Source organism: Bombina bombina, chromosome 6 (genome assembly GCF_027579735.1).
Source record: "Bombina bombina isolate aBomBom1 chromosome 6, aBomBom1.pri, whole genome shotgun sequence".
Classification (NCBI taxonomy): domain Eukaryota; kingdom Metazoa; phylum Chordata; class Amphibia; order Anura; family Bombinatoridae; genus Bombina; species Bombina bombina.
Genome location: NC_069504.1, coordinates 480,464,753 through 480,478,556, shown reverse-complemented (window position 1 = coordinate 480,478,556; position 13,804 = coordinate 480,464,753). Strand labels below are relative to the sequence as shown.

At 41.7% G+C, this 13,804-nt stretch overlaps 1 protein-coding gene across 2 annotated transcripts in view; it reads left to right on the top strand.

Annotated features, from left to right (window-relative positions):
• Nucleotides 1–13,804, top strand: part of TLN2 (talin 2) — a 637,355-nt gene that overhangs the window by 486,326 nt on the left and 137,225 nt on the right. For both annotated transcript variants that reach the window (XM_053717305.1, XM_053717304.1), the window contains exons 33-34: nucleotides 13,336–13,425; nucleotides 13,511–13,633. In XM_053717305.1, coding sequence (XP_053573280.1) covers nucleotides 13,336–13,425; nucleotides 13,511–13,633 — 213 coding nt within the window. The remainder of the gene's footprint in view (nucleotides 1–13,335; nucleotides 13,426–13,510; nucleotides 13,634–13,804) is intronic.

Below are 13,804 nucleotides of genomic sequence, written 5' to 3'. Positions count from 1 at the left end.
AATAAAAGTGATTGTTCTTTATGTAGTTCCTTATGTTGGGGGCTGATTCTATCCTCAAGGAATTTAGTAGGACATTACTTCAAGTTTTAAAAATATTTAAAAATATTATCTAAAAATCAGAATATATTATTGCAAGTACAATTCATGTTTTTATGTCTAATTATATAATTATTTCTCTCTTTTTAATATATCCTCTCAAAGAAATCTACTTTTCTTTTTAAATACATGATGAGTCCACGGATCATCTTCATTACTTATGGGATATTCACCTCCTGGTCAGCAGGAGGAGGCAAAGAGCACCACAGCAGAGCTGTTAAATAGCTCATCCCTTCCCTCCCACCCCAGTCATTCTCTTTGCCTACGTTAGTGCTAGGAAGAGGTAAAGTTAGGTGTTAGAAAAGGTTCTTCAATCAAGAGTTTATTATTTTTAAAGTAGTGCAAGATTGTGCTGCTTTGTTCTAGGGTGTAGCTGTAGTCCATATCAGTCTCTTCAGTAGAGCTTTTGGTGGCTTTAATGCAATGGGAACTTGTGGGACATAATTCTCACTGTTCCTCCCATATATTTATGCTGCTCTTATCCTGATGGCCTAAGCAATCTTGCTCAGGCTTTATCATTTTCCACAGGGCTATGGGAGGGAGAGGAACTCTCAAACCTGCTGGAATGTCTTGCTGTCGGACAGCATTAAGGTAAGTGCTGACTTTTTTATTCTGGGAGAAACACAAAATTCAGAGGAAAGTGGGCACTTCAATTATATACTTAAACATTTTATATGTTTAAGTATATGCTTGGTCATGGGGCTCTTTTATGTTGGGACAATCATGCTCTCTGTGTATGGAGAGTCTTGGGACAGCATATGTACAGAGGCTGGGAGCTAAGTTTTTTTTTTCTCATTACGGTTAATTTCCTAACGGTTTATTTTCTCTAAGTGAAGCCGGTCGGGTTGTGTGTTTTAGGAACACCCACGATGGGCGGGGCTATCGTTTTTGCGCTCTTCCTAAAGTGAGCTGCACAATATTCAGCCTTGTCTGGTGTAACGTCAGAACAGTGTTGCACTATAACCGCATGGTTTTTAACTATATAGAGCAAGCGGTTTTAATGTTATTGGAGTTCTTATCATCCAGATCGTTAAGAATGTAGCAGTGACCCCAGTTGGCAGATAGGCACCTCAACAGAGTGCTGAGGTGTTTGGGTGTCTGAATTTTCTTTAATTAACTAACGGGGTAAGTTTTTTCTTGCTGCAGAAAAATAGTTGTCTTTTTAAAATTTAAAAACACAGTAACGGTTTAAGGGATCAAATTTTTTTTGGAATATAAAGTAATTTGATTATCTCCTAATCTTTTTGGAACACTTTTCTCCAACATAGGTGTGTCCGGTCCACGGCGTCATCCTTACTTGTGGGATATTCTCCTCCCCAACAGGAAATGGCAAAGAGCCCAGCAAAGCTGGTCACATGATCCCTCCTAGGCTCCGCCTACCCCAGTCATTCTCTTTGCCGTTGTACAGGCAACATCTCCACGGAGATGGCTTAGAGTTTTTTAGTGTTTAACTGTAGTTTTTATTATTCAATCAAGAGTTTGTTATTTTAAAATAGTGCTGGTATGTACTATTTACTCAGAAACAGAAAAGAGATGAAGATTTCTGTTTGTATGAGGAAAATGATTTTAGCACCGTAACTAAAATCCATGGCTGTTCCACACAGGACTGTTGAGAGCAATTAACTTCAGTTGGGGGAACAGTGTGCAGTCTCTTACTGCTTGAGGTATGACACATTCTAACAAGACGATGTAATGCTGGAAGCTGTCATTTTCCCTATGGGATCCGGTAAGCCATGTTTATTAAGATATTAAATAAGGGCTTCACAAGGGCTTATTAAGACTGTAGACTTTTTCTGGGCTAAATCGATTCATTATTAACACATATTTAGCCTTGAGGAATCATTTATTCTGGGTATTTTGATATGATTATATCGGCAGGCACTGTTTTTGACACCTTATTCTTTAGGGGCTTTCCCTAATCATAGTCAGAGCCTCATTTTCGCGCCGGTATGGCGCACTTGTTTTTGAGGACAGCATGGCATGCAGCTGCATGTGTGTGGAGCTCTGATACATAGAAAAGTCTTTCTGAAGGCATCATTTGGTATCGTATTCCCCTTTGGGCTTGGTTGGGTCTCAGCAAAGCAGATTCCAGGGACTGTAAAGGGGTTAAATATAAAAACGGCTCCGGTTCCGTTATTTTAAGGGTTAAAGCTTCCAAATTTGGTGTGCAATACTTTTAAGGCTTTAAGACACTGTGGTGAAATTTTGGTGAATTTTTAACAATTCCTTCATACTTTTTCGCAATTGCAGTAATAAAGTGTGTTTAGTTTAAAATTTAAAGTGACAGTAACGGTTTTATTTTAAAACGTTTTTTGTGCTTTGTTATCAAGTTTATGCCTGTTTAACATGTCTGAACTACCAGATAGATTGTGTTCTGACTGTGGGGAAACCAAGGTTCCTTCTCATTTAACTATATTTATTTTATGTCATAAAAAAAAAAAAAAAAAAAAAAAAAAAAATTTAGTAAAAATGATGCCCAAGATGATTCCTCAAGTGAGGGGAGTAAGCATGGTACTGCATCATCCCCTCCTTCGTCTACACCAGTCTTGCCCATACAGGAGGCCCCTAGTACATCTAGTGCGCCAATACTCCTTACTATGCAACATTTAACGGCTGTAATGGATAATTCTATCAAAAACATTTTAGCCAATATGCCCACTTATCAGTGAAAGCGCGACTGCTCTGTTTTAGAAAATTCTGTAGAGCATGAGAACGCTAATGATATGGTTTCTGAAGGGCCCCTACACCAGTCTGAGGGGGCCAGGGAGGTTTTGTCTGAGGGAGAAATTTCAGATTCAGGAAACATTTCTCAACAAGCTGAACCTGATGTGATTACTTTTAAATTTAAGTTGGAACATCTCCGCGCTCTGCTTAAGGAGGTGTTATCCAATTTGGATGATTGTGATTATCTGGTCATTCCAGAACCACTATGTAAAATGGAAAAGTTCTTAGAGGCCCCGGGGCCCCCCGAAGCTTTTCCTATATCCAAGCGGGTGGCGTACATTGTTAGTAAAGAATGGGACAGGCCCGGTATACCTTTAGTACCTCCCCCCATATTTATAAAATTGTTTTCCTATAGTCGACCCCAGAAAGGACTGATGGCAGACAGTCCCCAAGGTCGAGGGGGCGGTTTCTACTCTACACAAGCGCGCCACTATACCCATAGAAGATAGTTGTGCTTTCCAAGATCCTATGGATAAAGAATTAGAAGGTCTGCTAAAGATGTTTGTTCAGCAAGGTTCCCTTCTACAACCAATTGCATGCATTGTCCCTGTCACTGCAGCCGCGTGTTTCTAGTTTGATGAGCTAGGAAAGGCGATTATTAGTAATTCTTCTTCTTATGAGGAGATTATGGACAGAATTCGTGCTCTTAAATTGGCTAATTCTTTCACCCTAGACGCCACCTTGCAATTGGCTAGGTTAGCGGCGAAAAAATTCTGGGTTTGCTATTGTGGCGCAGAGCGCTTTGGTTAAAATCTTGGGCAGCGGATGCGTCTTCCAAGAACAAATTGCTTGACATTCCTTTCAAGGGGAAAACACTCTTTGGCCCTGACTTGAAAGAGATTATCTCTGATATCACTGGGGGCAAGGGCCACGCCCTTCCTCAGGATAGGTCTTTTCAAGACCAAAAATAAACCTAAGTTTCGTCCCTTTCGCAGAAACGGATCAGCCCCAAGGGCTACGTCCTCTAAGCAGGAAGGTAATACTTCTCAAGCCAATCCAGCCTGGAGACCTATGCAAGGCTGGAACAAAGGAAAGCAGGCCAGGAAACCTGCCACTGCTACCAAGACAGCAAGAAATGCGGGCCCCCGATCCGGGACCGGATCTGGTGGGGGGCAGACTCTCTCTCTTCGCTCAGGCTGGGGCAAGAGATGTTCTGGATCCTTGGGCGCTAGAAATAGTCTCCCAAGGTTATTCTCTGGAGTTCAAGGGGCTTCCTCCAAGGGGGAGGTTCCACAGGTCTCAGTTGTCTTCAGACCACTTAAGAAGACAGGCATTCTTACATTGGGTAGAAGACCTGCTAAAAATGGGAGTGATTCATCCTGTTCCATTAGGAGAACAAGGGATGGGGTTCTACTCCAATCTGTTCATAGTTCCCAAAAAAAGAGGGAACGTTCAGACCAATCTTAGATCTCAAGATCTTGAACAAGTTTCTCAAGGTTCCATCGTTCAAGATGGAAACCATTCGAACACTTCTTCCTTCCATCCAGGAAGGTCAATTCATGACCAAGGTGGATTTCAAGGATACGTATCTACATATTCCTATCCACAAGGAACATCATCGGTTCCTAAGGTTTGAATTCCTGGACAAGCATTTCCAGTTCGTGGCGTTTTCTTTCGGATTAGCCACTGCTCCTAGGATTTTCTCATAGGTACTAGGGTCCCTTCTGGCGGTGCTAAGACCAAGGGGCATTGCTGTAGTACCTTACTGGGACGACATTCTGATTCGAGCGTCGTCCCTTCCTCAAGTAAAGGCTCACACGGACATTGTCCTGGCCTTTCTCAGATCTCACGGATGGAAAGTGAACGTGGAAAAGAGTTCTCTATCTCCGTCAACGAGGGTTCCCTTCTTGGGAACTATAATAGACTCCTTAGAAATGAGGATTTTTCTGACAGAAGCCAGAAAAACAAAACTTCTAGACTCTTGTCGGATACTTCATTCCGTTCCTCTTCCTTCCATAGCGCAGTGCATGGAAGTGATAGGTTTGATGGTAGCGGCAATGGACATAGTTCCTTTTGTGCGCATTCATCTAAGACCATTACAACTGTTCATGCTCAGTCAGTGGAATGGGGACTATTCAGACTTGTCTCCGAAGATACAAGTAAATCAGAGGACCAGAGACTCATTCCGTTGGTGGCTGTCCCTGGACAACCTGTCACAAGGGATGACCTTCCGCAGACCAGAGTGGGTCATTGTCACGACCGACGCCAGTCTGATGGGCTGGGGCGCGGTCTGGGGATCCCTGAAAGCTCAGGGTCTTTGGTCTCGGGTAGAATCTCTTCTACCGATAAATATTCTGGAACTGAGAGCGATATTCAATGCTCTCAAAGCTTGGCCTCAGCTAGCGAGGGCCAAGTTCATACATCAACCATCAGGGGGGAACAAGGAGTTCCCTAGCGATGGAAGAAGTGACCAAAATCATTCTATGGGCGGAGTCTCACTCCTGCCACCTGTCTGCTATCCACATCCCAGGAGTGGAAAATTGGGAAGCGGATTTTCTGAGTCGTCAGACATTGCATCCGGGGGAGTGGGAACTCCATCCGGAAATCTTTGCCCAAGTCACTCAACCGTGGGGCATTCCAGACATGGATCTGATGGCCTCTCGTCAGAACTTCAGAGTTCCTTACTACGGGTACAGATCCAGGGATCCCAAGGCGGCTCTAGTGGATGCACTAGTAGCACCTTGGACCTTCAAACTAGCTTATGTGTTCCCGCCGTTTCCTCTCATCCCCAGGCTGGTAGCCAGGATCAATCAGGAGAGGGCGTCGGTGATTTTGATAGCTCCTGCGTGGCCACGCAGGACTTGGTATGCAGATCTGGTGAATATGTCATCGGCTCCACCATGGAAGCTACCTTTGAGACGAGACCTTCTTGTTCTAGGTCCGTTCGACCCACTCCAGCTGACTGCTTGGAGATTGAACGCTTGATCTTATCAAAGCGAGGGTTCTCAGATTCTGTTATTAATACTCTTGTTCAGGCCTGAAAGCCTGTAACCAGAAAAATTACCACATAATTTGGTATATCTGTTGGTGTGAATCTGCAGGATTCCCTTGGGACAAGGTTAAGATTCCTAAGAGTCTATCCTTCCTTCGAGAAGGACTGGAAAAAGGATTATCTGCAAGTTCCTTGATGGGACAGATTTCTGCCTTGTCTGTGTTACTTCACAAAAAGCTGGCAGCTGTGCCAGATGTTCTAGCCTTTGTTCAGGCTCTGGTTAGAATCAAGCCTGTTTACAAAATTTTGACTCCTCCTTGGAGTCTCAACCTAGTTCTTTCAGTTCTTCAGGGGGTTCCGTTTGAACCCTTACATTCCGTTGATATTAAGTTATTATCTTGGAAAGTTTTGTTTTTGGTTGCAATTTCTTCTGCTAGAAGAGTTTCAGAATTATCTGCTCTGCAGTGTTCTTCTCCTTATCTGGTGTTCCATGCAGATAAGGTGGTTTTGCGTACTAAACCTGGTTTTCTTCCAAAAGTTGTTTCTAACAAAAACATTAACCAGGAGATAGTTGTGCCTTCTTTGTGTTCTAATCCAGTTTCAAAGAAGGAACGTTTGTTGCACAACTTGGATGTAGTTCGTGCTCTCAAATTTTACTTAGCAGCTACTAAGGATTTCAGACAAACTTTGTCTTTGTTTGTTGTTTATTCTGGTAAACGGAGAGGTCAAAAAGCAACTTCTACCTCTCTCTCCTTCTGGATTAAAAGCATTATCCGATTGGCTTATGAGACTGCCGGACGGCAGCCTCCTGAAAGAATCACAGCTCACTCCACTAGGGCTGTGGCTTCCACATGGGCCTTCAAGAACGAGGCTTCTGTTGATCAGATATGTAAGGCAGCGACTTGGTCTTCACTGCACACTTTTTCTAAATTTTACAAATTTGATACCTTTGCTTCTTCTGAGGCTATTTTTGGGAGAAAGGTTTTGCAAGCCGTGGTGCCTTCCATTTAGGTGACCTGATTTGCTCCCTCCCTTCATCCGTGTCCTAAAGCTTTGGTATTGGTTCCCACAAGTAAGGATGACGCCGTGGACCGGACACACCTATGTTGGAGAAAACAGAATTTATGTTTACCTGATAAATTACTTTCTCCAACGGTGTGTCCGGTCCACGGCCCGCCCTGGTTTTTTTAATCAGGTCTGATAATTTATTTTCTTTAACTACAGTCACCACGGTAACATATGGTTTCTCCTATGCAAATATTCCTCCTTAACGTCGGTCGAATGACTGGGGTAGGCGGAGCCTAGGAGGGATCATGTGACCAGCTTTGCTGGGCTCTTTGCCATTTCCTGTTGGGGAGGAGAATATCCCACAAGTAAGGATGACGCCGTGGACCGGACACACCGTTGGAGAAAGTAATTTATCAGGTAAACATAAATTCTGTTTTCTGCATGTAGTCCAAAGGTTTCATTTTATATTTTAAAGGGACAGTAACAAAAAAAATCTTTTTTTTTTATTACATTGTTAGCTTATTGGGTTTCAGTATGGACTTAGGAGCCGTGCAGAATGTTACTTGCTCCATGTGTTTGGATGCAATTGTGGAACCTCCAATCCCTTTTTGTCCCTCATGTATTGAGAGGGATTTATGTTATAAGGAAAATATTTTGCATGAGCTAAGTTTTTCAAAAGCGGATGCTTCTCAGGAGTCTAACGAGATTCAGAGTATGCCACAGCTTTCTCCCCAAGCGTTCCAAACTTTAACGCCCGCACAAGCAGTGCCCTGTACTTCTGCTTTAGCACCTGCTGAAGTCACTTTAAAAGACATAGCTGCGCTTATGTCTTCCACAATTTCTGATGCGTTGCCTGCTTTTCCTATGCTACAAGGCAAACGTAAGAGGAAAGACAACCATGCGGTCAGTGAGTTTTCTGATGCAATGGTGGCAATCTCGGATGTACCCTCGCAGGGAACTGGGATGGAGGGTATTAAGGTCCCATCGGAAGGCGAAATTTCAGACTCAGAAAGTTCATTGCCTTTGACTGATTCAGAGGTTGTATCTTTCAGGTTTAAACTAGAACACCTCCGCCTGTTACTCAGGGAGGTGTTGGTTACTTTAGACGACTGTGATTCCACAGTAGCAGTTGCTCCTGTGAAGTCGAGTAAATTGGACAGATATTTTGAAGTTCCTTCTTACTCAGACGTTTTTCCAGTACCGAAGCAAGCTTCGGAGATTGTTTCTTTGAAATGGGAGAAACCAGGTATTCCCTTCTCTCCCTCTCTTCAAAAAGATGTTTCCTATAACTGACTCTGTCAGGGAGGCTTGGCAAGCGGTTCCTAAGGTGGAAGGGGCTATTTCCACCTTAGCCAAGTGAACTACTAATCCCATTGAGGATAGTTGTGCCTTTAAAGACCCCATGGACAAGAAGTTGGAGGGTCTACTTAAAAAGATTTATGTTCACCAGGGTCTGCTTTTGCAGCCAGCTGCATGCATTGCCACGGTCACCAGTGCGGCAGCTTATTGGTTTGATGCTCTGTCTGAGTCCAAATCCAAGATAGGATTAAAAGCTCTTACGTTAGCTAATGTTTTTATTACGACGCTTCTCTGCAGATTACTAAATTGGCAGCTAAAAGATCAGGGTTCTCTATCCTAGCCCGCAGAGCTTTATGGTTAAAACCTTGGTATGCGGAATGTCATCCAAGTCTAAGCTTCTAGCGATTCCTTACAAGGGGAAGACCTTGTTTGGACCTGGCCTGACGGAAATTATCTCTGATATCACAGGAGGTAAGAGTAATTTCCTTCCTCAGGATAAGAGAAACAAACAAAAAGGACGACAAAGTAATTTTAGTTCCTTTCGAAATTTCAAGGGAAATTCTTTCTTTTCCTCCTCAAAAACGGAACAATCTAAGCCTATTTGGAGACCCAACTAGTCTTGGGACAAGGGTAAACAGTCCAAGAAGCCTGCTGTTGAATCCAAAACAGCATGAAGGGCATGCCCCCAACCCAGGACTGGATCTGGTAGGGGCAGACTTTCATTCTTCGTTCAGGCTTGTGTTCGGGACGTTCAGGATCCCTGGGCAGTAGAAATAGTGTCTCAGGGATACAAACTGGAGTTCAAAAATGTTCCTCCCAGAGGAAGATTTCTTCTTTCAAGATTATCTGCAAACCAGATAAAAAAGAGGCATTCTTACATTGTGTAAGAGACCTCCCCTCCCTGGGAGTGATTGTTCCCATTCCAGTACAGGAACAGGGGCAGGGTTTTTATTCAAATCTGTTTGTGGTTCCCAAAAAAGAGGGAACCTTCAGACCTATCTTAGACCTCAAGAGCCTAAACATGTTTTTTTAGAGTTCCGTCATTCAAGATGGAAACTATTCGTACCATTCTTCCATTGATCCAGGAGGGTCAATTTATGACGACAGTGGATTTAAAGGATGCATATCTACATGTTCCTATCCACAGAGATCATCACAGGTTCCTGAGGTTTGCTTTTCTGGACAAACACTTTCAGTTCGTGGCTCTTCCTTTGGGTCTGGCCATGACACCCAGAATTTTCACAAAAGTTCTGGGGTCTCTACTGGCGGTTCTAAGACCGCGGGGCATTGCGGTGGCGCCTTATCTGGACGATATTCTAATCCAGGCACCATCTTGTCAACAAGCAAGATCTCATACTGACGTTGTGCTATCCTTCCTGAGAACTCAGGGTGGAAGGTGAATCTGGAAAAGAGTTCCTTAATCCCGAAGACAAGGGTAACTTTCTTGGGAACTCTCGATTCTATATCTATGAGGATTTTTCTGACAGAAGTCAGGAAATCAAAGATTCTAGATACCCGTCGATCCCTTCAGTCCACTCCTCTGCCGTTAGTGGCTCAGTGCATGGAAGTAATCGGACTGATGGTGGCAGCAATGGACATCATCCCGTTTGCTCGCTTCCACCTCAGACCTCTGCAGTTAAACATGCTCAGGCAGTGGAATGGAGATTATGTAGACTTGTCTCCTCGGATAACCCTGGAACAGGAGACGAGGGACTCACTTCAATGGTGGTTGTCTTTGGATCATCTATCCCAGGGAACCTGCTTTCGTAGATCATCCTGGGTGATTGTGGCAACAGACGCCAGCCTTCTAGGGTGGGGAGCTGTCTGGGGTTCCCTAAAGGCCCAGGGAGTGTGGACTTAGGCGGAGTCTGTTCTTCCTATAAACATCCTGTAACTAAGAGTGATCTTCAATGCTCTTCTGGCCTCAGTTGGCTTCGGCCCAGTTTATCAGATTCCAGTCGGACATCATAACATCAATGGCTTACAGCAATCATCAGGGAGGAACGAGGAGTTCCTTAGTGATGACCGAGGTAGCCAAGATAATCCGGTGGGTGGAGGCCCATTCTTGCTATCTGTCAGCAATCCACATCCCAGGGGTGGACAACTGGGAGGCAGACTTTCTGAGCAGGCAGACTTTTCATCCGGGAGAGTGGGAACTCCACCCGGATGTGTTCTCCAACCTGATTCTCATGGCATCTCGTCAGAATGCCAAGCTCCCGAGATACGGGTTGAGGTCCAGGGATCCCCAGGCGGAACTAATAGATGCTCTGGTGGTTCCTTGGTCTTTTAGCCTTGCATACCTATTTCCTCCATTTGCGCTTCTTCCTCGGATCATTGCTCGAATCAAACAGGAGAGGGCATCGGTGATTCTCATTGCACCTGCTTGGCCTCGCAGGATTTGCTATGCAGATCTGGTGGACATGTCATCCCTGCCACCTTGGAGACTTCCGTTGAGGAAGGACCTTCTAATTCAAGGTCCCTTCCTTCACCCAAATCTAGTTTCTCTGAAGCTGACTGCTTGGAGATTGAACGCTTAATTTTATCCAAGCCGGGTTTTTCTGATTCTGTCATACCATGATTCAGGCTTGTAAGCCTGTAACTAGAAAGATTTACCATAAGATATGGTGTAAATATCTCTATTGGTGTGAATCCAAGGGCTACTCATGGAGTAGAGTTAGGATTCCCAGAATTTTGTCTTTTCTCCAAGAAGGTTTGGAGAAGGGTTTATCGACAAGTTCCCTAAAGGGTCAAATCTCTGCCTTATCTATTTTGTTACACAAACGTCTGGCAGATGTCCCAGATGTACAAGCATTTTGTCAGGCCTTGGTTAGGATCAGGCCTGCGTTCAAACCAGTTACTCCTCCATAGAGTCTGAATTTAGTTCTCAAAGTTCTTCACAGGCTCAGTTTGAGCCTATAAAAATAAATTAATTAACAAAGGGAGCGCTCAAGAGGCTAAAGTGTAACTGTAATGGATAGTAACAATATGAAGTGCAAAAATGCTACAAGATGTAGCTATAGATGTATCAGTCGGCAAACGCAGAAGATTAACCACAAATGCCAATCACCAGTACAATCCTAGCTGAGCACCAGTGGATTACTATATAAAATCTCAAATAAATGATATTGGGAAACAATAGTTTACATTGGGGAACAATAGTTTTTTATAACTAATATGTTGACCATAACAAATAATATAATTTAAAATACATATATATATTTAATGAAATAAATGCTTAAGGTCGACCTTTCAACAATAAAATAATAACAATAGAATTTACAAAATAAAATTTACAAAATTAATAACAATAAAAATGTGATAATAACAAATAAATAGCAAATAGAACTCTGTATAAATGTCCGTGAATTGATGCAAAATCCTCAAAAGCAAAAGTGGAAACACAAAGTTCTTAAAAGTCCTTTTTAATCCTTGATTGATGTAAGCCTTTATACGTGTGAACGATAACCTCCTGGTGAAAGAGAGAATCTTCTTAGGGCAATATAAAAGCCATATAATAAATAAACACTCTGTACTCACAGTATCAGATAGCTGTATTCTGCGAAGATATTGCACAATAGATCGCCATTATAATCCCTTTGTAGTCCAGAGTTGTCTCCACACAAAAATGAACAATTCACGAGCAGGAAAAATTATAACTCGATTGGTTATACAAGTGTGCAATATAACATACAGGTGTGCAATATAATATACAATGTGGCTAAACCGCAATCCTGGAGCTGAAGCCGCAATACGGCTGCTAGCTGAATAACCCCTGAACTGACCGGCTAATATACAATCAGCCCGGAAAGTCAGAGGTGCCGTAGCCAAAATTCAGAAGCGCCGTGCAACTGTGGCAAAATAGCTCTATGCGGATGATAAAATACACTACGTTATGGAGTTTAACATAGAGCAACGCGTTTCAAAATTAATCTTTGTCAAGCTCTTACCGGGGCTATTCCTTCCGGGTAAAAATATACCTTTACCTATGCCACGATTGGTTAACCTATAAACCAATCAGATGAGGTGACAAGGTGATGTTTAATTTTCAATACAAATCGCAACATCTTATCTCAGTGGAAAACTGTTACAAAAACAAACCCTGCATCAGCAAAGAGGAGTTCTAGTAAGCCAAAAAAGAAACGCACTAATAATTTAAAATACAAATGACGATACAATATAATTCGAGGTTACAATCTTACTACATCTTGACACCTCAATTAACATGGCAATTTATCCTCACGTTAGAACAACAACAACAAAAACAAAAAGTGTGCCGTGTTTTAAATGCTGTTAATAATACCTAACACGGCTTCAAGTAGGATCTTACCTAAATGTCATAATCCAATAACCAACAAAAGAATACTACAAGCGAACCCCCAGAGGATATCTATAGTGGGCATTATCGTAATAAAAAATTATTATAAAAAATTGATTATAATAAATGTAAATGAATCGATCCATTGATTTTAAAAATGTTGGAGTCTAACCTATATAAATCTTGATAAACTTTTAAAGGGGGTAAAAAAACTATTATTTATTAATAGAATTTATCTATATATATATATATATATATATATATATATATATATATATATATATATATATATATATATGTAAGAACATTCCTATAATAGATTAAAAGAAAATAATTATAATATAAAATTAATCAAGATTTTAAAAACGCCGTACAAAAAACCTAAATACTTCATAAAAAACATTTCATAAAAAACAGCCTAAATCAAACTCAAGATTTAAACCATTAGGAGTTAATGTCTTAAGCTCAAAAATCCATTTAGCTTCTAATCTAAAAAGTTAATTCTGTATATTGCTGCTAATCTTGAGTTTGATTTAGGCTGTTTTTTATGAAATGTTTTTTATGAAGATAATGAGTCCACGGCCCGCCCTGTTCTTTTAGACAGGTTGTTAGTTATTATAAACCTCAGACACCTCTGCACCTTGGCTTTTCCTTTCTCTTCCTAACTTCGGTCGAATGACTGGAGTGGGAGGGAAGGAAGGAGCTATTTAACAGCTCTGCTGTGGTGCTCTTTGCCTCCTCCTGCTGACCAGGAGGTGAATATCCCATAAGTAATGAAGATGATCCGTGGACTCATCGTGTCTAAAAAGAAACAAATTTATCAGGTAAGCATAAATTTTCTTTCTCCTGCGAGCATTTTTTTTAATGGTCAAAGATTTGAAGACCTTAAATATAAGCAACTCTGGTAATGATTATGAGAATTCATACTGATAATTCTTTAACAAATTCTGTGATTTTGCAGACTGTGAAAGGGATGCTTGAGAACCCGAATGAACCAGTCAGTGACCTTTCTTATTTTGACTGTATCGAAAGTGTAATGGAGAATTCCAAGGTATCTTATGTGAATTCTTGCCATTTTATTTAAGTGTTTTAGCATTTCTTGCAAGTTTTAATACAATGCCTGTTCTTTTATCTAGGTTCTTGGAGAATCCATGGCTGGGATCTCTCAAAATGCTAAAACGGGTGATTTGCCAGTTTTTGGGGAGTGTGTTAGTGTAGCCTCCAAAGCTTTGTGTGGACTGACAGAAGCAGCTGCCCAGGTAAGGTCTTTTTGGGTAACGTGGATGAAAATTATAGAAGAAAGAGTAGCGTTTTTATAGCTAACATCAATATCAAAATCCTAATTTTATCTTTTATTTGCATGTAGAGTTTGTTTTCTTTTTTGGGTTAATGATTATATATTTGTTCTGATTCACTTAGCTGAAAACAGA